The sequence below is a fragment of the Lonchura striata genome, chromosome 19, assembly GCF_050655825.1.
Source record: "Lonchura striata isolate lonStrDom1 chromosome 19, ASM5065582v1, whole genome shotgun sequence".
In the NCBI taxonomy this organism is placed as follows: domain Eukaryota; kingdom Metazoa; phylum Chordata; class Aves; order Passeriformes; family Estrildidae; genus Lonchura; species Lonchura striata.
This window is the reverse complement of record NC_140721.1, coordinates 9,730,885-9,756,886: the sequence shown is the minus strand read 5'-3', so window position 1 is coordinate 9,756,886 and position 26,002 is coordinate 9,730,885. Positions and strand designations below refer to the sequence as shown.

The 26,002-nt window shown below is 47.7% G+C and overlaps 1 protein-coding gene across 9 annotated transcripts in view; it reads right to left on the bottom strand.

The window, feature by feature from the left end:
• AUTS2 (activator of transcription and developmental regulator AUTS2) overlaps window positions 1-26,002 on the bottom strand; it is a 771,159-nt gene that overhangs the window by 496,646 nt on the left and 248,511 nt on the right. Inside the window, exon 1 of one of the 9 annotated variants that reach the window (XM_077787477.2) lies at window positions 18,820-21,314. The exons of the other annotated variants lie outside the window; for them this stretch is intronic. Within the exon in view, the coding sequence (XP_077643603.1) occupies window positions 18,820-18,867 (48 nt within the window). The 5' untranslated portion in view covers window positions 18,868-21,314. Of the gene's footprint in view, window positions 1-18,819; window positions 21,315-26,002 lie in introns of those variants that run through there. 9 annotated transcript variants of the gene reach the window in all.

Genomic DNA, 26,002 nt, shown 5'->3' with positions numbered 1-26,002 from the left:
AGCACTCACCCCTTTGTCAGCATCACTGCAGGGAAAAAAAATCAAAAAACAAAAAACAACCACAAAGTGTTTGTAACAAAACACATTGATAGTCATACAGATATTTCATTTTTTCCCTTCCTGAATTTAACAAAAGCCTGGATCTACCACTCAAATTAAACACTGTGCAGTAAAGCATAAAGTCTGCATTCAACAAGTTTAATTACTGTGTAAATGAAAGAAATTATTATTCATTCATGACATTTATTTCAGTTCCAGTGCTAGCTGCCTTTATAAAAGTGGGATTGGGGGTGCAGGGGGAGGAGGAGGCCGGGTGTATAATTACTACTATATTTCTTTGCCAAACATTAGTGAACTTAAACAAAAGGTGCTTGTTTTCCTTCGAGAGGAGAAAGCATGTGAGCTATCACTGATGGATCCTAAGGACGCCCACAGCCTTGACACGGTGCCAGGCTGTGCTAGGTACACCAGCACTGGGGAGGCTGATAACACAGAGCTCATTGAAGGAAAAGCCAGATCAGGACTGGGCTGGGTCAAAAGCCACCCAAACGATGGGAACCATCCCAGGCAGCAGCCCCTGGGCACTAAGGGAGCCACTGTGCGACATGAAAGATAAACTGGCAGCTGATGCTATCGGGGCCTGGCCAACAATGCATCTTTTCTAGTGGATTTTCACAGGGCTTAAACTTCAAACAAAGGAAAGGGAAAATTAAACCCTCTAAGCTGATTCAGATCAGGCATTTTTGGGAGTCTGAAGAAGGTAAGGGAGAGGCTGCAGAAGGATTCCCTCCCTACACAATACCATAAACCTGACACACTTATTCTGCCTCAGCCTGCACGTTGTGCTGATCCCAGGAGAATTACCTGCTCTGATCCACCCAAAACACCTGAGCTGTAAACAAATTCTAGTGGCTAATCAAAACAGATCTTCCAAAACTGTGCTTTTCCTGGGAAAAGCAATTCCTGTACTTTCCTAGCCCTCCAACTAGCAGCATTTAATCACTGCACTACAGAAGAGATTATGCTCAGGCAGAAGTGGCCTCAGTTCACTTTAAGGAAGGAAAGGGGAAAAAAAATGAAAAAAAATCAACACCGGGCCACACAAGCTGTATGTAAGAAATTACAGATGATGTATTTAGATAAGTGGAAGGAGCAGGGATGATCCTGGAGGTCAGCCTAAGTGGGGAATGACTGCAGTGATGTTTCACATCTACATTTAGACATTCCACTTCTCCTGTTGTGCTAGCCAGAACATGCATCCTTTTTAAGAGGAGAACTGTACAGAACTGCCATGGCTATCTACACCAGCCAAGGCCGTGGGGTGATCCTCTGAACACCCATGAAGTGTGTGCACCCAGCTGAGGGAATAAACATGACTCATTTTTTGCATTTCAGAGTAATACATGTCAGAGTCAGCTCTGATCTCATTCCTGATTCAGAATGAGTCGCTCTGAAGTTTGTTCCCCATTCCTTGCTGAACCTAATCAAGCCAAATGGAACAAGCCATAATCCAAGCAGAATTCAATGAACTGCACCCTTTAAGAAAGCTATTAAAGCTTGTTCTCAGGGTTTAAACCAGGAGAAGATTTAAGGTGGAGAAGAGATTATCCCACATCTGCCTCCCATGACCTCCCTGTGTTGGCACCAGCTCTGCCTCTGGCAGAGGGAGCAGCTGCCAGAAGGGAGCACTTGAGACACTGACCTATTCTATATATCCTACATACCACTGACACCACAGCTAATTTTTCTGCCCCCAGACTGCATCAGCATCCCCTCAAATGCTTGATTCTCCCAAAATTTCAAGCCCAGAGCTCTCAGAGGTGCTGTTTTGTTTGAGCGCTCTGCCCCTGCCATGGTCAGGAGCAGCCACAGCTTGATCCTCCCTCCTGATTAGACCAGGGCTTTGCAGACACAAAGCACTACCTCCTGCCAAAACCTGATTACTGCTGCACCCTAACAACCACAGTGATAACAGGGAAGGTAATTACCCCCAGAAATAGGTTACACACCAAAGCCAAGTACTTTGGCCAAGCCTGCACAACAGTATCTGCATTTACTTCTTCACCATGGCTCAAAATAATTGGTGAATTTATGCCATTATGAAGAGGAGACCAACAGCCACGTCATCTTTGGACTTTTCAGCATCACTGAGAGCTGAGGAACAGACAGGGACAGCATTCCACAATTTCCATCAGCACATTTCCCCATGGTGAGTCACCTGGCTGGGGATGGCTGCTCCCTGTGCTGGGTGGAAACATCAGCTGCTCAGAGGGCAAGGGGAGCTGGGGTGGTGTTCTGGGGGAGGTGAGGAGGCAAATCCACTGCCCCAGGAGCTGGGGAGTGACTGCAACATGGAGCAGCAGCTGAGGGAAGAGAAGCAGCCCACAACAGCCATGTCAGCAGAGTCATTTCCAAGCAGCCCCTGCTGCTGGAGCCCTCCTGGGTACCTGTGGAAACACCCCCTGGCACACTGCACACACCTGCACACACCTGCACACACCTGCACGGCTCTGCCAGTACCACTGCCAGCCCCGGAGTTTTGACTGCCCCCAAAAAGGAACAGAAATGGGGCATGGGATCCTTCTGCCCACCTGCCACCTTAGAGCACTGACTTATTCATCATTTCATTGTAAAATGGGCAAGAAAAATGTGTTGCATTGATGATTTCTTATATTACTGTTTCTTGCCTAGTAACCTTGAGCTGCTGTGCTGAGTGATGCAGCATCCCCTGACCACAGAGACTTTACCAGAGGGCACCAGCACTCCCTGCAGAAGGGAGGGTGCACATTCCATGGGAAGAGGAAAGCCCTGCACTGACACAGGCACTCTCAGGCAGTGGACGGGCAGCCTGGAAAGCACACTCAGGCTGTCATTAGGCATTTCCACAGCCAGCTGAGATCCATGATGAATTCATATAAGGCAACACCAAAAATAAAGCTAATTACTTTAGGCTTATGATAAGAGAGATCTTTTTCTACAGGCAACTTTGCAAGGTCACCTTCCTGGCTTTAGTCTCTCTCTTCCTCTTTTCTTTTTTCTTTCTTTTATTTTTAAACAAATGACATTGAGATGCTTTCAAAGCTTATCTAATTCTACCTCAGGGCAGGAAGGGGTTAAGACCTTAGAAAATACATAGAGATGACTAGAAAGCCAGGCTGGTAGGGCAATGTTTTAAAAAAGGAAGGGGGGGGGGGGGAAGAGAAAAAAATGAATATTTTTTTACAGTTAAACAGAACCACAAGCGCAGAGTTTAAGGTCAGTTCCTCTCCTGCAGTGCTGGGAGCAGTGCTGTCAGTCACTGTGCTGGTGGGGTCCCTCACTGCCAGGACACAGTGGCACAGCACACCAGGAACATTCACCCACTGGGAAGGGGGATGGAGGACACAGCTCTCAATTGATTCCAAAGGTCCTTTGGGAAAGATGGAGCCTCTGGTTTATTAGCACTGACATTCAGCTCTCTGAGTAGCAGGCTGGTACCTATTTCATTTAATGCCATTTTCCACCAGGGAAATCTGTTTGTCAGGCTCTTGCCAGTGAAGCCCAGGCAGCACCACCCAGAGCAGAGCTCCTGGTGGGACAGGACAGCCTCAGCTGCAGGAATGTGCTCATATTCAAAGGGAAAAGGGGGCACTGTGCTCCAGACTCCCTGCTCCTAGTGTTGATCTAGTTAGGGGAAAAAATAACAACACAACCACTTTTGTGTTTCTTTTGTGAGGAGAATCTGCCATGGACAGCCACGACCCTGTGTACCCAGGCATAACCTCACCCTTGCCTTCAGTCTGTGACATTTCTTTATGCAAGGCCCTCAGGCTTTTAAACTGGTGCTCTTACATGCAAAAGGAGGTCTTGACTTCATTTTAGAAATAGATTAGCTGCATGACAGACTAGGGTCTTTCAGGATATCATTATTCTTCCTTTAGAAATTCCTCCTCAGAGGATGGCACTGACCTGCTGCTGCCTGGCTGCCACTGTCTGTGTGACCCTGGGAGTGCACTCTGGGCTGGGATTGTGCCACAGCTGTGTGTGACCACACCAGGAAACGATAAAGTGAGGACAAGGTCTGGGGCAGACTCAGGAAAGCTCTGGGAAGTGAACATGGCTTTGGCTCATTAACCCGACTTGAGGTAGCACTGCTCCAGTGGAGCCAGGGGAGCTGCACCCAACACCCCACAGCAGATCTCCAGTCAGGCTCCCAGAGAGGCAAATACCAGCTTGGTGTAATATTCAGTATCACGTAAGGAATCTGGCATCTGCTTCTCACTGATCCCTCAAAGCTTAACTCCTTCATCTGTCTTGTGAACTGCAAGGATCTGTCTATAAGCAAACAACCTGACGAAGCTGCTCCACAATTTTGGTTTTAGCTAAGTCCTAATCCAAACGAAGAAGATCTATAAAATTATGCAAAAATTTCCCCATCACAAACCAGAAGCATATCTCAGAAAAGGTTTCCATGGAATTCCCAGGCTGCTATCATGTCTCCCAGTCTTTGCAATGCTCCTATAGCAGTGCTCCTTCAGCCAGACACCTTGGCTTTCACTGCTCTGATTTTGGGAATCAGTATTACTGAAGGAAGTTAAAGCTATTGCTGTTTTCTTATATACACCTCAGTGCATTATTCCAAAAAGGGAAAATATCAGACTATCTATCAAAATCATAGAGATCCAATCAGAGCTGTAGCTATGTCTGTCTCTGTTTAAACCACAGGTATTATATGTCTAATGTAATTACACATCAAACACTACATGCAATGTTCAGACCTACAAGTATTACATTACATTATATATATAAACGTGTTCACACACAGATGCTTCTAGACAAATCCTTTGAGTTTTGACTATGGTCATGATAAAGATCAGTTTGCAGCTGTGCAGGGAACTCTCCCCAGGTCAGTACTGAGCACTGACTCTGTTTCACACAGACTCCTTTCTTGGATAGAAATGGTTATGGAAACACAAGCTGTATTTTGATTTTTGAAGAGGATGAAATAAATAATGTGACAGCAGTGGATATGTTGGACTTCAGAGTCACACATTTCCTTGTATATTTATACCTGTGCTCTGAGGTCAAGGCTCAGTGTCCCCCCCGTGAGTGCCAGGAGGGAGGGCAGGATGTGCCCAGCACTGGGTGCCCTGCCAGCAGAGCCAGCCTTCCCCTGCCACGACCGAGCAGTTTGGACAGCAAAGCACACTCGCAGCAGCCACTTCCATCCCTGAGAGACTTGTTTGTATTTGCTCAGTGTTGTGAAAAGCCTTCTCCTGTAAGGCCCTTTCAGCTGCCAAGCTCTCAGGGCAGGCCAAGTGTGGCTGCAGCCGGGCTCTGGCTTTCCCGGGGTTCTCCAAGTGCTACTTTGGGTAAAAACAACATATGCAAGTGTAAAGCTGCCAGACTCGTGGCCAAGGAACATCTGTAGGTGCTTGTTCATTCTCACAAACAAGGATCACTCAGAATATTTGAACACACACCTCCTCCCTGTGTTGGAGGCATACGAGGGGGCCCATCTGTGCCCACTGAGCACCCCAGCACCTCTAACAGTCCTGATCACCTTCAGAGATGGAGAAATTAAAATTAGCAAATACTCATTTTACACAGAGAGGCAAAATTTCACCTACCTATAAAAAAGTGTGTTTAAATTTAAAAAAACTAACCTAGAGGCCTCATTGCCTGGGCCACTGCACTAGTGAGGAAAATCAAGAACCTTCAAAAGCCATTCAGGCCCTGGAGTGGGCTCATTTCTGTCCTCCTGGATCCAGGGGCCCTAAGGAGATGAGATCCCCAATTCAGACATATTACGTGCTTGAAGCTAGAGGAGACAGGATTCCAACCTGAGTTGCCCAGAATGAGAAGAGAAGGTTTACCCTGATTTTGAACCCACAAGTTATAGAACAGCTCTCACTATCCCTCCCCTTGTGGGAGCAGGACCCCACATGGGTCACTCACTGCCTGGTACCCTACAGCAGCCAGTCCATCAAGCAGCCAGAACTAATGGTTTTAAATATTTCTCCTGAACATCTAAGATATCCATGTGATCAGTCCACTGCCCAAGGCCAGGAGAGATGTGGTTTTAACAGAGGTGTCTTTGAAAGGACTGAGATTTTCTGTTGAACCATATCCCAGCCTCACACAAACCTACAAGGCAAGAAGAATGCAATATAAAATCTCTGGGGCACTATGCCAGGCACTTTTTGGAACATTTTTCAGTATATCTAATATTTTTTTAGATTTATTAGAGAATTAGATTTGCACCTTCTTTTGGTCTCAGAGTAACCATTAGACAAGGTCACAAAAGCAGCACCTCTTTCAGTAATCAGACAGACAGGGGAAGAACCCAGATCTATCTCTGTCATCTTCTGTCTGTGCTGAGGAGAAAAGTGGGATTTTATGCTCCCAGTTTCTCTGAGGAACACAGCACAGTGATATCCAAGCACTGAATGATCCTGTTTGCTAAAACAAAACAAAAAAACCTTCAATGTGAACCTTGAGCCAAGGAGAGAGATGATTTTGGCTTGCCATTGGTTTCCCCTTTTTACATGGATGGGGAGAAAAAAAGTCCGAGAAGCTGGTGAGGACACAGCAGGAGCAGGAACCAGCAGCAAGGGCTGTCCCTGGCACCAAGGGCTGCCTTCCCACAAGGACTCCCAGGAGCAGAAGGACACCAGAGCTCTGACACAGCATCCCCTGAGGAAAAGCAGCTCTGTGCTCCCAGCAGGCAGGCCCTGGTGGGGAGGCAGCAGCACGGTGCTGCCAGTGCCTGAGGAGTGAGGGACGGTGTCCCTGTCACCTCCCAGCACCACATGGGTGCCCCTGTCCTCAAACCTGCCAGCCTGAGCCCCTTCCCCTCCTCCTGCCACCCTCCACCTGCTGCTGCAAACACAGTTTGTTTCAGAGGGAACCTGAAATGAGAGAACACAGCAGGAGATGAGCCCCGGTGACATCGAGGTCCAGGAATCCAAAGCAGGTCATAAGAGAGGCAGAATGGAAACCAGCACAAAAGTGTCTGAGCAGCAGTTCATTCTCTCTGTCCAGGCAGTGCTGGTAATGTATTCTAACACCATTCCAGCTTTAACTCTCCTGGATTGACAACAGAATTGAATTACCCTTCCAAATCTCTCTCTTTTAACTTGTCTTAAGATTTTTTAATCCAACAAGAAGCACTTCCTTGGCAGTGCTGCCATTGTTATATTTTTTCCAGCTTTTCTGATTTAGGAATTTAATCTTTTTAGCCATGAATTGACTTCTCTGAACTAGCACTCACAGAAAAAAAAAAAAAAAAGGAAAAAAAAAAAAAAATCAGCTCTTGCTTGCCATGCAAGCTGCCAAGTTCCTAGGACCAGATGGAATGGATCCTGGGCTTTTAAAGGAGATCACTGACAATCACTGAGAGCACAAACAAACACAGGCCAAGTTTCAAGAGGGCTGGAGAAAGATTGATCGCAACACAGAAATGACAGAACACTAAACAAGGAAATAGAAGCACTATCTGTTCATCTCCAACATCTGTGTTGTGTAGAGCACTGGAAGCTACAAATCCTGCTTGAATAAAGCTACAGAGTAATGCAATCCACGTGCACCCCCTGCCCTGCCTGCCACAGGGCTCAGCCCCACCACCCTGCCAGCTCTCCCTGCTCAGAATTCATTTCCAAACATGAGGAGCAAAGCAGAAACATCAGCTCTAGGGGAAGGAGAAAGGAGACATTTAAACCATTGCTGGGACCTACAGATGACGTTTGCCTCGAAGCATAACTTTACCAAGGTGTGTCAGAGCTGCCACACAGCTGAAAAGGGGGGGCACAAAGACCAGCTACAGAGCTTTCAGAATATTTCTGTGATTACCACTGAGCTATAGGCAGCATTTGTGCATAGGCACAGCTTAATTCCCCTCCTTTAAGCTCCTCTCCCTCCTTTCCCCGTTTATATTTGGATGCTCAAGAAAGGAACCATTTAGTTACTGAACTCAGGTTTATGATACAGGCAGCGAAATTCAATCCCATCTTTTAAGCAGATTAGGATCTACACACAGACCTTTGAACCTGCTGTGTTATCGTGTTGGCTTTCACAGCTCATCCCCAAAGGACTAAAATTACTCCACTTAATTAGACTCCAACTCTCCTCATCTGCCCCAGAAGTTTCCAGTCACCTCATTCAATTGTAGATGTAATTTGGGCTTAAAGGTTTGTCCTGATTTTTCACTGTGGTGCTGGAGAGCTTTGCAATGCAATACTTCACCCATCTTTAAACTTTTCTGGGGACACTGCAATGGGAATGCTGCTTGCCTTCTCTTGGTTCTGTGCCTTGTCCAACGGCTTCAGAGAAGTGCATTGGAACTCCTTCCAAAATGCTGCACAGACAATACTCCTGATAACACATGTGCCTTCACACCCATTTAATGGCTGGAGAAAATGAAGCACAGAGAAGAGGCAGTGTGAGATTCTCCTTCCCGGACCCAGAGCACTTTCAGTGAAAATCCAGCAATTAGTACAACACTGTAATCACTGTGTGACATGCCTTTGTCTGAAGGTAACAACCACAGCCAAATCCAAAGCTGCAGAGCTCGGTGGGTGTTGATGAACATGTGTTTTATGCAGCAGTCATCACACAGGACAAGATATTCCACAAAAAGCTGCCCCAGTGCCACCAGCACAGAGAACGGCTGTGCTGGGCCAGATCAAAGGCTCAGCTTGCTCAGCATCCTCTTTCCAACAGTGGCCATAAAAGGGTGTCCAAAGGAAGAGAATAAAAATAGGATAAGTACATATAATACTCCTGTCTCTATTTATATGCCTACATCTTTCCCCCTTGCTTCCACCACCACTCACTCCCAGCTCGCTGAGCTCCTGACAGGATTTCTGCCTGTTCAGCGGGAATCCATTGATTTATTTTCCATTTATTTGCCCACTTTCCCACAAGTGATGTCAACTTTTAAAATCCACAATTTTCCTGATAACACCCAGTTGCACTGGCCAACACCTTCCCAAAGAACCATCTGCTTCTGATCTCCTTCAGCTGGGCTCTTACCAATTTCCTTTGGTGTCCCCAAGTCCTTGTGTCACAAGGCAATGAACAAGTCCCATCATCCTGATGTCCTGCCCCAGTTCACAAACCTCTGCCACATCTCCTTTCCTTATCCACCCAGCTGAGGGGTTGTAGTTCATTCAGTTCTTCCTCACACAGAGGCACTTTGACCCCTCTGAACAGCCTTGCATCTCTTCTCTGAGCCCTCAGTGTCTGCAAGGCTTTGGAGAGGGAATGATGAGAGCAGCACATGGCCATGACACAGGTAAATCAGGAATTTCTGTTCCATCTCAGCAGTGTTCCCTGTTCCATCCTTAGGGCACTCCCTTATCTTTAGCTGGTTAGTCTTTTATACCACTCCTGAGTGATGTGCTGATGTTTTGATGGAAATATCCATTATAACCCCAAAATCTGTGCCTAGAAATGGAGTTAGAAGCTCCCCAATTTCACTTTTGCATGGAAATCAGCTAGAGCCCATCATTTCATTAGGACTGTTTTTGGGAAGAGTCACCAGAGTCCCTAAAAGCAGCATAAAGTACCCATGCTTTGGCACAGGTTTGCTGCTAAAGTGAACTTGGACCCACTAATCCCACTCAGAATCTCCTCTCCACCCATGCTCTGTCCCTGCACCTACCCCACACCACAATAAAACAGGATTTTAACAGGCCTGGTGCTGTTTCATAAAACCAGTGTCTTCAAATTTGCTAAAAGCACATACAAATATTTCATAGAGAAGACAATGCTGCTCTCACATCTGATTGCAAACGAGATTATTTTTTCTCCCAAACAAATCCAATAACTTGATTATCTGCTCTGGTCTGTTCTTATTTTTTCTGCTGTACAATTTTCAAATATTTGCAGTTGTAAGTCTTTCAAAGCTTTAATTTGCTTAAAATGATTCACAAGCACCTTGTTAATCTTTTATCAGTTTTATTACAAACTGTAAACAAAACCCAGTTCTTAAATAATTAAAGGGCAGAACTAGCCCTCAGGCAAATGAAGTCCAGGAGGGAAGAATAAAAAATTTAAAAATCAGAGTAAGCCTGTAATTTTTTTTTTTCCTTCCCATCTACAGAATTGGTGAATCTAGCTTCAAAACAGAGAGGAATTCAAAAAGAACAGATTGTGTGTGACATCCCCCCAGCCAGTTTCTCTCATCTACTGTGTCCTGAATATTAATCCATCAAGTACCTACACGTTACAGAGTTAAACACACCACAGGCTCTCAAGGCAGAAGCTGGGTCCCAGACAGGGGTTTAAGAGAATTCCTGTGCATTCCTGTGTGCCCAGCAATGCCTTATCACCCCAAAGGATCCCTCCCAGGCAGCAGGTCCAAGGGAAGGCAGCTGGAGCACACTCCTGTCCCCAGCACCTCCTCCTGGCAGGACTCACTGGGCACAGCCCTGGGAGAGCTCGGCCAGCTCCTGCCCACATCCCTGCTCCAAAGCTCCTGCTCTTGGCACAGTGCTGAAAGCAGCCCCTGCTTGGAGAACCCCACAGAAACCCCTGAAAGGAGGCACCAGGACGAGCAGAGGATGGAGCAGCTCTGCTGGGAGGGAAGCCTGAGAGAGCTCTGCTGGGATTGTTCAGCCTGGAGAGGAGAAGCTTCGGGGTGACCCCACTGTGGCCTTGCGGTGCTGAAGGAACCACTGGAAAGATGGAGAGACAATGTCCAAGGGGTGCAGTGACAGGATACAGGGAATGGCTTCCCACTGCCAGAGGCAGGGCTGGATGGGAGACTGGGCAGGAATTGTTCCTCATACCTGGCACTGTTTGCCCTGAGAAGCTGCCCCATCCCTGCCAGTGTTCAGGGGCTTGGACAGGGTTTGGAGCAACCTGGAATAGTGGGAGGTGTCCCTGCCCATGGCAGGGGTGGAATGGGATGTGGTTTATGGAATAGGATGTGTTTTAAGGTCCCTTTGAACCCAAACCAGTCTATGAAGGAATTAAGGAATGCAATGTGTTTTAAGGAATAGGATGTGTTTTAAGGTCCCTTTGAACCCAAACCTGTCTATGAAGGGATTGAGGAATGGGATGTCTTTTATGAAATGGGATGTGTTTTATGGAATGGGATGTGTTTTAAGGTCCCTTTGAGCCCAAACCAGCCCATGACTTGCTCAAAGCAGGAGGAATAACACTGTTCAGGTGTCCTCACCGTGGCAAGCGTTGAGCCACGAGTGGCTCCATCCCACCATGAGCAGCAGCCACCAAGGCCCAGCCCAGGGGGCACAGGCAGATCCAGAAGGGAGCTGGAGTCCTGTGACACAGACAGCCTGGGGAGAGGAAACTCCCAACAGGGATGCTGGAACTGAGGGAAAAGGCTGCTTGGAGCCCTGACATGGCAGCAGGAGATGGCAGCAGGAGCTGGGTTGGAAATGAGGGCTCCAGGCACCTGCAAAAAGGGTACTGCTACATCCACACCTTGCTGTAAAACTCACCTCCAATTATTCAGATTGAGAACTGTTATTTAATGTAATTATTACTGCTGTTACAGCCTCCTGTCATCTACCAACGCTTCCAACCCAGCTGTGCTGCAGAATGGTGCACACTGTGGCTGTACAAGCACTTCAGAGATTTTGATACAAAACTTTCAGCTTTCTAACCTATTGAGAATGTCCTAAGGTATTCAAATGGAATTTCCTTCTAGTTACAGAAAAGACCACTTCTAATGAAGCTTTCCAAAGCATTGCAATTGGAATAAAACCTAAGGAACTATGAAGGCAAGACTGAGTAAATTCTAATTATCTTTTGAAGGCTACACTACCATGCACACAAAAATGGATTTAAATGCATTACAGACCTAAAAACGTGTAATGGATGCATTGCTAGCCTATTACATGCAGTTCATTGTGCAAAGGTTTTTGGTTGTATGTTTTGTGCAGTGGGCTGTAAAAGTTGCTTAACAGAAGAAAATACATTTGATTAAAAATTTACATCAGAAGAATGTAACGGGGTTTTATTTTTCCCCTTTGCTATTTTATCTGCCACTGACTATTCCCATTAGCATTCAGTTCTTCTCAGTCTCACAAAAATATGCAAAAAACAAGGACTAAAGATGGAGAAGTTTGAGGTCTAGATCCCAATCCATGTTAAAGACAAAGCTGTCCAGATGCTGGCTCCAGATGAAAAAAAATTGCACATATTCCCACTTTCAAGTGGGAGGACCCTGAAGTGTCACTGAGATGCTTAAATAGTTCTGCTCCAGTGACTCCCTTTGTGAGAAATATCACGGGGGGAGCAGGTGGTGCTTGGACTTCCTGATGTCCCACGGGGCTCCCAGCACCTGCCCGGGCAGGAGCAGCCCCTGAGTCATCCTGACACACAGGATGCAACCACTGCCCCAGACCACGGAAGAAAAAGCCTTTTACATCTCTACCATATCCCCAATAAAGCCGAAAAATCTTAGAGGGCCTTGCTGATAACAATTTAGAGCAAAAAAAGCAAATGGCAAACGTTCAATCTGCAGCACGGAAAGAAAGATTTTACAGCTTAGTTAAACACCCTTATCCAAAACCACACAGGAACCAGTCTAACTACCAAGAACTGGCAGAACTGATAAAGATCCATTTAAATAAAAATAAATAAGCAAATACATAACTAAAGCAAAATAAGTAAGTCCTTCAGTTGGTTCTGCAGCCCAGGAGCAAATGAGAGCCGAGGGGCTGGCTCGCCCTGAGGAGCTGGCCTCCCATCCCTCTGGGGCTGGAGATGGAACAGGGATGGAATTCCCTCCTCTGGCTTCCAGCCCTGCCTGCTTCTCACTGGCCTTACCAAACCATGGAGACACAAACCCCTGTTTGCTGCTGCTGCTCCAGCCCAAGCCACACGTGAGGCTGGAAGGAGGAAAAACCTCCTCAGAGCCACTGCCAGCCCTTTGCCCCTTTTGCTGGGCAAAGCAAAGCAGCTGTGCAGGCTGCAGCCACCACTGGCAGGCTCCTTGTGCTCATTGCAAGGCCAGAGAAAATCAAAATGCAATGATGGACGGCTAAAACATGAAGCAAGGCAGCTCTGTGTGACAGGGTTTAGTGGCACTCACAGGGTAACATGACCAGGGGAGGCAGGGGAAGAGCTGAGTCCAAGTGAGCACAGGCTCCTGAAGAGCAAGGGCACATTTGGGTAAGAGATCAGGACAAAATTGTTCCCTGTGAAGGTGGGCAGGCCCTGGTAGCAGTGGCTGCCCCTGGATCCCTGGCAGTGCCCAAGGCCAGGCTGGACAGGGCTGGGAGCAGCCTGGGACAGTGGTAGGGGTCCCTGCCATGGCAAAGTGGGGCACTAGATGATTTTTAAAGACCTTTCCAAGCCAAACCATTCTATGATTTTATAATTTGTAGTAATTTGTTTTTACAAGTAAATTAAATCCCTACATCTGTTTTCCTTGATTACGCTTAATCTCTGTTCACAAGAATATAAAATGACAAATCTCACTCATTTCCCTAAAATGCTGTCAGTCACAGTGGCAATACAATTTTAAAAAAGCAAACTTGTAGTATTCATAGGCAGGAAAGGAAAGGAAAAATTTAAAATTTTAGCAGCTAAAAGTGATAAAAATAGTGAACCAGGTGTCGGTGCTGAGTAATTCAGGACAACACAACCCTTTGCTGATAATCCCCATCAGTTTAAGGAGTAACATCTGATTTCACACCTGCAGAAATCCTTCTAACAAGGCAATGAGGAAAATAAGTAGGAAAGATACATAAATCAAATCTGCACAATTATCTCCAGCAAACACTTTTGGTGAAGAAACAGGGGAGTTCCCACCTCCCAGGGAAGGTTTGAGTGGCAGTGGAGCAGGGAGCAGCTCTCCTGGTTCACTGCCTGCACTCCTCCCATGCCTCTGGGCATAGCTCTGGCCCAAAAAATCACCCACACTCGGTTATCCCTGGCTCCAGCAAGCCAGGGTATACATTTCTGGGAGGATTCATCATTCCAGGCACAATGGATGTTCTGGTGAGCTCAGGTCATCAGGCTGATTTATCACCTCAGCTGTCAGGCTCTTTAGAGCACTGCGTTATGCAAACACTGTGCACATTTCAGTATCTGTTCAGTATATTATGGAAAGGTGTTCCCTACCCCAGCAAGGGGAGGAAATGGTTTGGGATGAAAAACCTTCTTGTGGTGAGTGGGAGGGAGAAAAGGTTGTGCCACACAGGAGATAAATAACCAAATCTTTGTCAAATTACTGCTAAAAGGGACAAGACAAATAACGAGCAGAGTCAGGGATGAAAAAAACCCTGAATTCTCTAAAAATACAGCCAACTCATGAATTTCCAGCTGCAGAGCAGCCCTTTCAAGTTGCAACTCTCAGTGCTTGTCAAGAAAGATGCTTCCTGCCTTGATCCCCCCCACGAGCAGCTCGGTCTAATGGAAGTCACATTTGATGTGCTCTGTGCTGCTCAGCAGAGTGGCTGAATTACCGGGTGCAGACCTCATCATACTCTTAAAAAGTAATTTGGAACCAGGGCTTTGATTTAGATGGGCTTTATCCTTTACTTTCAAAGTACAAGCGGTAATAATGTAGTCTGTGAGTTTAACATTTGAAACAGGGGTTCCATTTACCTCTTTGTACTTACTGGAGGAAAATGACTGTAATTGAAATCTTTCTGCTGGAAATGAAGTCCTTCTAACATTCAAAGTGGTTGCTTGTCCTTCAGGCTTTTTATTTTAGCTGTCAAAACTGTAAACTGCCTTTCAGAGTAGTGAGAGTCTTACAAGAGAGGATGAAATGAATGTACCCTGGATCTAGGTAGTGGGTGTTTTAATCTAATTTTCTAGCTAGAAATACAGCACTTCTCTCCCTTGGGCACTGCTGGGAACAGGAAAATTAAGCTTTGCTTCAGTTCAGCAATATCTGTCAATGAACCTCAAACAAGGGACAGGGCTTTTCAAGGACAAAGCAAAACCTTTCAAGCCCTCCATTTTCATCCATAAGCTCCCTCAGATCCAGGCAGCAACACGTGCAGCCAGACTGCCCACTCACGCTGCCTCCCTCCACATGTCTCCCACACTTTCTAGAATTTCACAGATTTTTTCCAAGAGCTTGCCTTTTTTCTTTCCCCCTTCAGATTAAACTGATTTTCTGGTGTCAGCAATATTATTCACATGAAGCCTTTGAATCTTAATTCCGGTGTAAATGCACTCAGACTGAATATGGGTATTATGTCCAAGTGGCTCGTGGCCAAATGACCTTATATTAAATCTTTGAAAAGGCAAACATGAAAACTTTGGGGTTTATCCTGTAGGCTTCTTTCAGTCTGTATTATAGAATGTTAGCAATTAACTTGATAATAGACTCAAGATGATGTGTGGAGCTTTCTACTTTAGTTAGTTTTATTATCTGGTTATTTTAATCACAACTAGAAATGTACTGCTGGGAAAAGGTTTTATTGTGCTTGTCACAACTTAAAAGAACTGTTTGGATGACTTGAGCAAACTAACCAACCAAAGGACATCAGCTTAACCAGTGTCTTTCTCTCCTGTTTTCAGTTCCAACATGTCTTTAGGTGACCATTGTTCAGGCTTTGTGTTGCAGCCACAAACGCACGACCAGTTCCTACCTGTACAAACTGGCCACTGAGCAAGCAGGCAGATGACATGAATGAACTGATTAGGAGATGTCAAGGTTCCAGGTGGATGTGAAGAGCTTGGAGGATCCCAGAAGGCTGTGAGGGTTCAATCCCTGAGGCCAGTTCCATCAGCACACCTCAGTTCAGGTCTCTCTGTAGATAACCCAGCCGGGATGAGCAGCATTCAAACACAACCAATGGAGCAGTTTATGGCAGGAAAGCAGTGATGCCAAGAGAATAAAGCAGGTTGACAATGTATATGGGAAGCAAAACTGTACAATCTACAAGCTTCCTGCAGTTACCTCTGACATTCATATAAATATATCTGCTTTATCCAAGTGGGGCCTTCAGACATCAACATCTTCTGAAGTAACCCAAAAGAAAAAAAGAATATTTGTGATGGCCAGAGGCAAGGATGGCAACTTCAGCAAAGCCGGCCAGCCAGTAAAAATGTCAATGAACTTCTTTACAAGAGAATTAAGAGGGAGCTGTGCAATGTCAGCACACACAGGAAGAGCAGCTCCAGTTCTGATTAACTGAGATACTGCACTGACAGGAGGGCACAGACCCAACCTCCTCCTAACCTAAAATGACCTCCCTTAAACAGAGATTATATAACACTTCCACATGAGGAGAGCAAAGTTAAATTAATTTGGTTTTCACAGGCTGTTGCCAGAAGAGACATCACTGTCCTTTCTGCTCATCCAGGTACACCCCATAGGGCCAGACCCTCATGGTGAACTGGGACACACTGACCTGCCTGGAAACAAAGGCAGCACAAAAAAGGAATCAAACCAGCTCAGGTGGAGGTGGGGTCACCACCCCATGTGGCTGCAGAGGCACCACTGCTGGGAGAGGAGCACTGGCTCCTGCAGCAGCCCACACTTGTGCCAGCTGAAGAGGAGAAACTGCATCTCCAAGGGAGATTTTAAATCCATTTAGACAAACTGCTGTAAAAAGCTGGTTTGAGAATTTCAAAGGTTCTTCAGCTTAGCTGACATAAACCCAATTTCTAAGACCATGACAACACAGAGGAGTTGCAAAAGAATTTGACCTAATTTTTTAAGCCAGTGTGGTTACACTATTGCAGAAATACTTGTTTCATGGAGCGTGCACCCAGAGTGTCCAGCCAGAGAACTGCACCAGTTTAATAAATTCAGCATCAATTCACACCTAGGCCACACTAGCACAACTTTCACAGGCAGACAAGACTGGGAGCTAAAGCAGAATGAGCCAAACCCCAACTGCAACAAGAACGTTGACACAAAATCCCGCATTCAGCAAGGGGGTACAGCCCTCCCACGTAGCCAAACCCAAAATTTCTCATTAGGAAACTCCTACTTCAACACAAAGGGTTAACAGTCCCTTATCACACATGAAATCCAGTAAAAGACCAGGCATGCACATCAGTTCTTGCCTTCCTGCATGTGTACATTATGGTTTGGGGCTTTTTTCCCCCAACAGATGAACAGACTTGGCACCTTCTCTAGTGGATCAGAAGAAAGTCTTGTAAAGAACAAGTAACTGTAAGTAGACAGATTAAATGGGTTTCCTGGATTTCATCCATGTTCAAATTTCCCAAGTTGTAGATCTCAGAAGTATCTGACTCTGACAAAACTGGTATGACAGGTTATGTAACACTCCACAGAACCAGCCGGTGACAGCAGAGCAGGAACATTATCTGCTCTGCTCAGGGACTCCAGGGCTTTCTGGATCAACTGCAAGGGGTGTCAAAAAAAAAAAAAAATAGAAAGGAACTGAATCACAAAATGTAGAGTAAAAAGAAATCCCCCATGCGTTTTAAATAGCCAACCTCACCCACTGGTAAATAACTGGTGATTGCTTAGATTATTTCCAGTAATATCCATATGCTAAATATGCTGAGGTGATTTGTTTAATTGCAGATGTTTATAAGTTGGATATAACTTTAAAGAACAGAGAATTATTGCAGTGAAACATCAAGAAGATAATAACTGCCTGATACAGTGGATTCTGCAGCATTTTTAAGACTTCCCCAAACAAACAAAATGGAACAGTTACATCTGAGATTGTTAAATATGCTATTTGCAGCCTAGGATAAATGATAGGACAGTCTTGTTAAATTATATACTATATGTTTTTTTGTTAAATAAAACACTAGTGCAGTATAACTTGAGGCACAAAGACAAGAAATAAATCAATGTGGGATTATTTTCCAGAATAGAAAATTTCAGTCTAATAGCACATGCATGGGTTTTCCCTCTGTTCTAAGAAGAGCAAGTTGCTAACTGCTCAAGAATGTTTAGGGAAGCAGCAAGGCTGATTAGTATTTTCATAAAAAGTTGCCTTGCTCTTTTCCCTATTTTGCTGGATTAAGGAAACAGCAAAGCTACATCCACATTCTGCCTGCACTGCAGCACTATTGGAAATCCTGCCCTGGGGCAGGAAACCCTCCAGGAGATCTCCAGTAAAAACACACCTCTATTAAGCAGGTTCCTGCACAATCTTGGTCCATCCTCCCTCCCCATCCCTGCTCCTCTGCTTCCCCCAGGCATCTGGGTACCAAGGCACAGGTGAGAGAAACTAGAAGCTGAGTGCAAGAGGAAAATCCCACAGAAACACTATTCTGTGCAACGGGAAATACAGCAAACTCCACAGTAAACCCCACACCAAAGAGTCTTCAATACATCTTGCTGCTTTTTGATCAATACAACTTCTTTCTTCCAGGAATAATCATGGACAGTTAAATACTTAGGTACTAGAGGAGAAGAAACAACTGACCTCCGTGCAGAATCAGGTCACAATTCATAATGGGCTCTACAGAACAAGAAATATTCCTCCCTTTCAAGCTCCACATGAGGAACACAAACACATCTCTATTGTTTTTCCCCCGTGGAAGGCACTGGAGGAATCAGATCTGAGCTTTCCCCCTCCACCTGCACCGTGCTGAAGTTGCTGCCACATCTGCAGCCCGTGCCCTGCGCTGCTCCCTTATCTGTGGAGCCACAGGAAAACCAAATCCCGGTGCCACTTCCAGGGGCACAGCCTTATCTGTGGAGCCACAGGAAAACCAAATCCCGGTGCCACTTCCAGGGGCACAGCCTTATCTGTGGAGCCACAGGAAAACCAAATCCCGGTGCCACTTGCAGGGGCACAGCCTTATCTGTGGAGCCACAGGAAAACCAAACCCCGGTGATGCTTCCAGGGCAGGGGAGCAGCTGAGCCCCACCAGTGCCCGGGGAAGGGCTGCAGCAGAAGCTGGACTTACCTTCTCGGCATGCTTGAACTTGACGTAGAACCAACTGGACTTGATCATGGTGTCACCTGCTGCCCTCGGCCACGCAGGGACCCAAACCTGTCCCGCTGGGCAGGAGAGCCGAGGGGACGGGCGGGGAAGGCGCTGTGCCGCGGGGCTCGGCGTGTCCGTCCGTCCTCCAGCCCGTGTCCGTCCGTCCTCCAGCCCGTGTCCGTCCGTCCTCCAGCCCGTGTCCGTCCGTCCTCCAGCCCCAGCCCCAGCCCCAGCCGTGTCGCTGCCGAGCGCCCGGCGCTGCTGCCAGCCCCGCCGCAGCTCCGCTCCTCATCACAAATGGCACATGTCAGTAAAGCCAGGAGGCTGGCTCCGGCGCTGGCAGCCGCCCAGGACCGTGACCTCCCCCAGCGGGATGAATAATGAATTCCAGCACTTCCCTCCAGACACAGATTAACACCTGGCTAAACATTATTCTGACAATGAGCTTGGCCACTGCGAGAGCCCCCGCGTTAACCCCTCGCTCGCCCACCAGGCAGGGCGGGGATGCTTTGGAGGCTGTCCCGCGATGCCCTCCCCCCGTCGAAAGCGAGATTACAGGACTATATATAGTTTAGAAACAATAAAGCCTCTTAGGCATAAAGCAAATATCTCCTCTCCGATTCTGCAGCTGCAGTAACGCTGCCGTGGAACCAGAGCGAGTCCTCAGGAGCCAGACTCGCTCCTGGATCACCCTTTCTCAGCTCTCCCCTAAAACACCCTTGGTAAGCTGTGATGCCCTCATGCTCATGTTTTAAAACATCTGTTGTTTTAAAAGGAAAAAAAAAAACAAAACCACTAAAAACTCCCAAACCAAATCAAACAGAACAATCACCACTATCAAACTAAGCTAATGCATAGAAAATCCTGAGAAGTCACTGGTCAGAATGTTTGTTCTTCTGCCTGTTCAGAAACACTGCCCAATTCCCTGGCTCTGCTTGAAGGAGACACATTGATCTGGCTGCAAAGCTCGCAGCTCTGTGCATCCACGGAGCAGTGAATATCAAGTTACAAGCTAAAGGATGGATATAATCAGCATCCTGGGTTTCCGCTGCACGCAGCCAGCGCTATCTGGCCCAGCATCCTGTGCCCAAACACTTCACCATGCACAAGGAAACAATGTCAGCAATCTTCAGTCCAAAGATGTGCCCTTAGGAATGCAATAAAAATATAATGTAATGTAACATGTATTAACACCGATGGATATGAACTTGTCACACAGGTACCTGAACCTCTTCATGATTCCATACAACGAGCGAGGTTCAGAATTTCATTACAGAAGTAAAAAAGTCACCTCATTTTGCTGCTTTAAACAGCTGCCTGGTTATTTAAGTGGGAGTCTCACAGTATCATATCCCAACAAAAGAGGATCATTTGCTTTTCATCATCTCCAGATCATGACTTTATAGGTTTTTCTTGTCTCCCTTATATCACACATCCCAGACTATTAAGTTTCTTCTCATAGGCAGGCTGTGCATGTCTCCACAGATCCTTTTCATCACTCCTTGTACCTTTTCTAGGTATAGGTATCTTTTTCATATGAAGAGTGAGATGGAATAAATACATTTACCACTAACTTACCATCTCCTACTATATGTGCACTCAAGAGAGATAAAGCAGCTGAAACAGACCCTGAAACCTAGTTTGTCAGTATTACTCACCTAAAAAGCACTGTCAGTGCTGATAACAGTGTCAGTGCATTATCTCTAAGTGGTGGCTTTGACAACCTGGCTACTCATTCACCTGCCAACAGGTTTTTAGAAGTTTTCATAAACTAGGACTTACACGAGGGATCCAAATACCAATATTGGCCAATAATGGTCACTGCATTCAGCTGAACTGAGGCTGCTCAGTCCTGCTCTGCCCTGAGACCCCTTCCCTGCTCACCCACTCTCCGTGTTTGGTCCTTGCTCTTCCCTGCTTGGACAGGGATTTGGGATGAAGACTTTGCAAGTCCCCTCACTGCAATCAGCTGGTCTGATTCAAATCCTGACCATCCATGGCCACAGATGTCAGAAATTACTTTCCATTGATTCCACAGAAAAATATTCCCACTCTCCCTTTAATTCTACATTCCTGTGGGAGGATTAACTATGCTAAAAGGGTGGTAAAATACCCCAGCTATTTTTTAGAACTGGAAATGTTAAAAATGGATGAGAGGGTCTCCTATAGGGAGCAACATAAAAAGAAAATTAAAACACCGGCTCTTATCAGCACCTTCTATTTCCTGCGCCTCAAAAGCTGGTTTTTGAAGCAGCAAATGAATAAACGGGACAGATCTGGCTGTGGATTTGATTGGGATCAGGTCAGTGCCATAGCCTCGCTTCCTCCCAGCTGCTGCTGTTCCTCCAGTCCCTGCGGCAGCGCCTTCCCCGCAGCCGTGCCAGGAGTGACAGCACAGCCCTGGTGTCAGAGCCGGGCTCAGCAGCCGCCCACGGACCCAAACCGGCCTGCTCCCACTCGGGATTCGTGCCCGCACCGCCCGACCCCGGGGCTTTGGGCAGGAGCACAGCCCATTCCCTGCCCGACCCGGGGCTTTGGGCACGGCCCATTCCCTGCCCGATCCCGGGGCTTTGGGCACAGCCCATTCCCTGCCCGATCCCGGGGCTTTGGGCAGGGGCACAGCCCCGTTCCCTGCCCGACCCCGGGGCTTTGGGCAGGAGTACAGCCCCATTCCCTGCCCGATCCCGGGGCTTTGGGCAGGAGCGCAGCCCATTCCCTGCCCGACCCCGGGGCTTTGGGCACAGCCCATTCCCTGCCCGACCCCGGGGCTTTGGGCAGGAGCACAGCCCCGTTCCCTGCCCGACCCCGGGGCTTTGGGCAGGAGTACAGCCCCGTTCCCTGCCCGACCCCGGGGCTTTGGGCAGGAGCACAGCCCCGTTCCCTGCCCGATCCCGGGGCTTTGGGCACAGCCCCGTTCCCTGCCCGATCCCGGGGCTTTGGGCAGGAGCACAGCCCCGTTCCCTGCCCGATCCCGGGGCTTTGGGCAGGAGTACAGCCCCGTTCCCTGCCCGATCCCGGGGCTTTGGGCAGGAGCACAGCCCCGTTCCCTGCCCGACCCCGGGGCTTTGGGCACGGCCCATTCCCTGCCCGATCCCGGGGCTTTGGGCAGGAGCACAGCCCATTCCCTGCCCGATCCCGGCCCTTGGGGCAGGGGCACAGCCCCATTCCCTGCCCGACCCCGGGGCTTTGGGCACAGCCCCGTTCCCTGCCCGATCCCGGGGCTTTGGGCACAGCCCCGTTCCCTGCCCGATCCCGGGGCTTTGGGCACAGCACCGTTCCCTGCCCGATCCCGGGGCTTTGGGCACAGCACCGTTCCCTGCCCGATCCCGGGGCTTTGGGCACAGCCCCGTTCCCTGCCCGATCCCGGAGCTTTAGGGCAGGAGCACAGCCCCGTTCCCTGCCCGATCCCGGGGCTTTGGGCACAGCCCCGTTCCCTGCCCGATCCCGGAGCTTTAGGGCAGGAGCACAGCACCGTTCCCTGCCCGATCCCGGGGCTTTGGGCACAGCCCATTCCCTGCCCGATCCCGGGGCTTTGGGCAGGAGCACAGCCCCGTTCCCTGCCCGATCCCGGGGCTTTGGGCAGGAGCACAGCCCCGTTCCCTGCCCGATCCCGGGGCTTTAGGGCAGGAGCACAGCCCCGTTCCCTGCCCGACCCCGGCCCTTGGGGCAGGGGCAGAGGCGCAGCCGGCGCGGAGGCAGAGCCGGCACCGCGTACCAAGCACAAACAGCTGTGGCTCACAGCAATTACCAGGCCTGGATGTTTTCCACTGGTTCATTAGCATCTGGCAGGACCTAAAGTTCCAGGGTCACAAAACACAGAGCTATTATTTTATTTCAGGAAAATGCACAGCGGCATCCCTCGAGAGCTGTCCTTTTGTAATCAAAGGACAAGTGCAGCGCAGGGAATGGAGAGGGGGAATTTGCAGCCATCACATCCCCCAGCCGGGCAGGGACGAGCCCATCACGCCCCAGATGGCTCATTTTGTGTCGCGCTGTTGAAAGCCCCCACATCAGCACCCACAAACAGCCCCTGGCAGCAGCAGCAGAGCCCGGTGATTCCTTACAGCACTGACAGCTGCGTGGCTTTGCACGAACACACAGTACACACCAGCTTAAGTTTTCAACACTTCATTCATCTTTGCAGTAGGACAAAACACACCATTTATTTCAAACCTGCAGCGTCAGCACTTTCTCTGAACTGTTTTTGGCTCTCCTGTTTTACAGAGCTATAGTCTTCATGGTGTGTGATACAACAGCTTCACTCCTGTTTGCCAATTCATCCTAGGGACGTGATGCCAGACCAACGCCAGAGCGGATGGGGATCCACCCCTGAAGTGCTGCACTCACCTCCAAACCCTGCTAGCCACACCTTCTCCTTCAGTCACCCATCAATAACATGAAATAACATACTGTTCCTTTTCATGTGACCCCAAAAGGGCAACCATGCTTTGGTAGAATATTCACAATTCTCCCAGAATAATCATATTTTGATTATTCAGCAGGTTTTGCCATACTCTAATAAACCATTTCACCTGTGAGACAGTGCAGAAAAGAATTGAAATAACCTCCTTTTTAACAGACCATTGGTTCTAAGCCTTTTAATACACCCTAATGTATATTTAGATATCGATTCACGTTCATTTCAATTATTCCCCATGACAAAGCTGATCACACACTGATGCAATGAGCAGTGTAACAGTGAGTACTGAGCTGGTTTTTAAGTCTCCTAACAGCAGTAGGTATCTCCTCTTCTCTCTGGCTTTGGGTTTGTTGGTAAGGCAGACTAACATCTTGGTGCCACAAGGGAGGGGGAGAAGGAGCAAATCAGGCACTATTTCACCTATTTTCACTATTCCCTAAGGCAGCAGAAATGCCTTGAAGAACCCACTTGCACAGCAGAGCCAGTTCTGGAGGAAGCTAAAGAGCCCTGACCCTCATGCCAAGCAAAAGCAATCTCTGTGTGTGTGTGCAGGGGGACTAAAGCTAAAGCAAGATGGTGCATTTGCAGCAGGGACTACATCCAAGATGAATTACAGCCATTCCTGTGTTCTTGGCACTACGAGAGCAGAAAATCATCTCCCTCCCTATTATCATAATAGCTTTCACACTTCCCAAGCAGCAGAGTGAAGTGTGGGGATGCTGAAAGAAATAGCACATAAACAACAAACAGAAAGTTTAGATACATAGGAAGATCCCATCTCCAGAAAATGTTTACAGCAATTTTTATAATTAGCCTGGAGAAGGCAACTTGGAATAAGTACAAATAAAAAGGATTTTGAAACATTTTTCACAGTTCAGAATGGCTCCTAGTGTAGCAGCCAAAGCAGTGACCCTTGGGAGATTAAATGAAGCTGAGAGCAAAGCCTGTGGGATCCGCAAGCCTACTAAGAAAGTTTTTCCCAAATTCAGAGAACTGCAGAGTAACTTGGATTCTATAAATTAAGTACAAATGCTGAAGCTCCTGCCTGCTTCTGATCATGCCCAGCACTCCCCCAGCTCTAAGCCAGCAAACACCCAGCTCACGTCCAAGGACCCAGATTCCACAGCAGCCTTTCTGCTTTAACCCAGACCACCCCAGCTTTGTATTCCAACACTTTACATCCTCGAAAGGCTTCCCAGGGCATGGGCAGTGAGGGAGGGGTCAGACTGCCCAACCTCAAACAAATCAGTGCTACATCTCAGAAGCAGCAGAACAAATGAGGCGCCTGCAGCCTCCCGAGGCCGGCGCTGCCAGACCTTTGTGGGTCACAGGGAGGTCTCCAGGGAATTCTCATCTTCCAGGCTAATAGAAAGCACTGTGGGATTTGCTGTCTGGTTATTAACATGGTAACAATCCCATCTTTTACCTCAGGACCCCGCTCTCCCATCAACACCATCTGCTCTTTCATCTTGAGTGCTGCCGAGTAATCCCATGGTGAACATGCTGCTGTCAATTCGGGCTTCTGTGCACGTCTGCAGAGAACCTCTCCAGGTCACTGCTCTGAGCCCGGCGTGGGTGGCAGGATGCTTGTGCCTTCACCCCCACAGGCACAGCATGGGCTGCATCCCATGTCTGGTGTTCCTGGGAATGGCACCATTTCAGCCCCGGAGACCAAAACCATCACCAGGGTCACCCTTTACAGAAAGATTTTTGGTTTTTTGCTTCCCTGTGACTAAGAAGTGCAAGTGACATTTTCTCTGGCAGCTCTAAGCCCTGTCAGGTCTGTCAGTGCTGTAAGTTCTTAGAGCTGCCTTTCCCCTGGAATAGGATAAAGCCTAATAAGTCAGACCTGACTCAAAGAGAAAGAGTACAGATATTAAGGTGAGAAAACCAGTCTGAAGTATTTTATCTCCCCCAGCAAAGTGCCAGTCTGTAATGAGTTACAGCCAGGGGTAACCCAGCTGGGGCACATGCTCAGCTTTCCAGGTGAAATTACACCCAAGAGGCACAACCACAGACCCCTGAAGGATTCAAAGACACCTCAAGGCAGCCCACAGAGGACAGGAAACAGGCATTTGCTTGTGGTTTACAACTTGCAAGAGACAGACTGAGACAGAAGCAGGACAGCCCATGAGCCTGGCACACAAGAGCCACTCAGGATGGCACAATCTGCTGCTTCTGCCACACGGAGTTAGCTCAGGGGGCAGCGAGGAGAGCTGCTGATGGGATATGATATATATGGAACTGTGCCAGGAAGTCACATGTGACTGCAGCACTGGGAGGCAAAGGTGGCTTAAAATGTCTTTTTGACCTCTCTGAAGAAGAAGGTGCAGTGCCATAAACTGTAACTTAAAAAACAACAATAATAGCCAGCTGGATAAAATTGCTTATGATATTAAGAGATCAAATTATGCTTTTGTAATCCTACACAATGGTTCAGCATTTTGTTCCCTGGCTTTCTGGTTTCTAGAGCTCCAGCACTGTTTACCTTGAGAAAAAGTCACTTCTGAGATGACACCAGTATGTTTGAAATGACAGGATTCTCAAATACAGAAAGCAGTGATTTCTGTGCCACTCCATCATTTCCTCCTACTGAACACAGCTCTGCAATACACATAGAGCTTGAGCATCGTTCTCCCTCATTTACACATGGAACAGGGATGAGGGAGCAATACATCAGTGGGGAAGGGGGGGCAGAGAAATCCCTGGAAAAACAGAACCGTTGCATGCAATGTATGTATT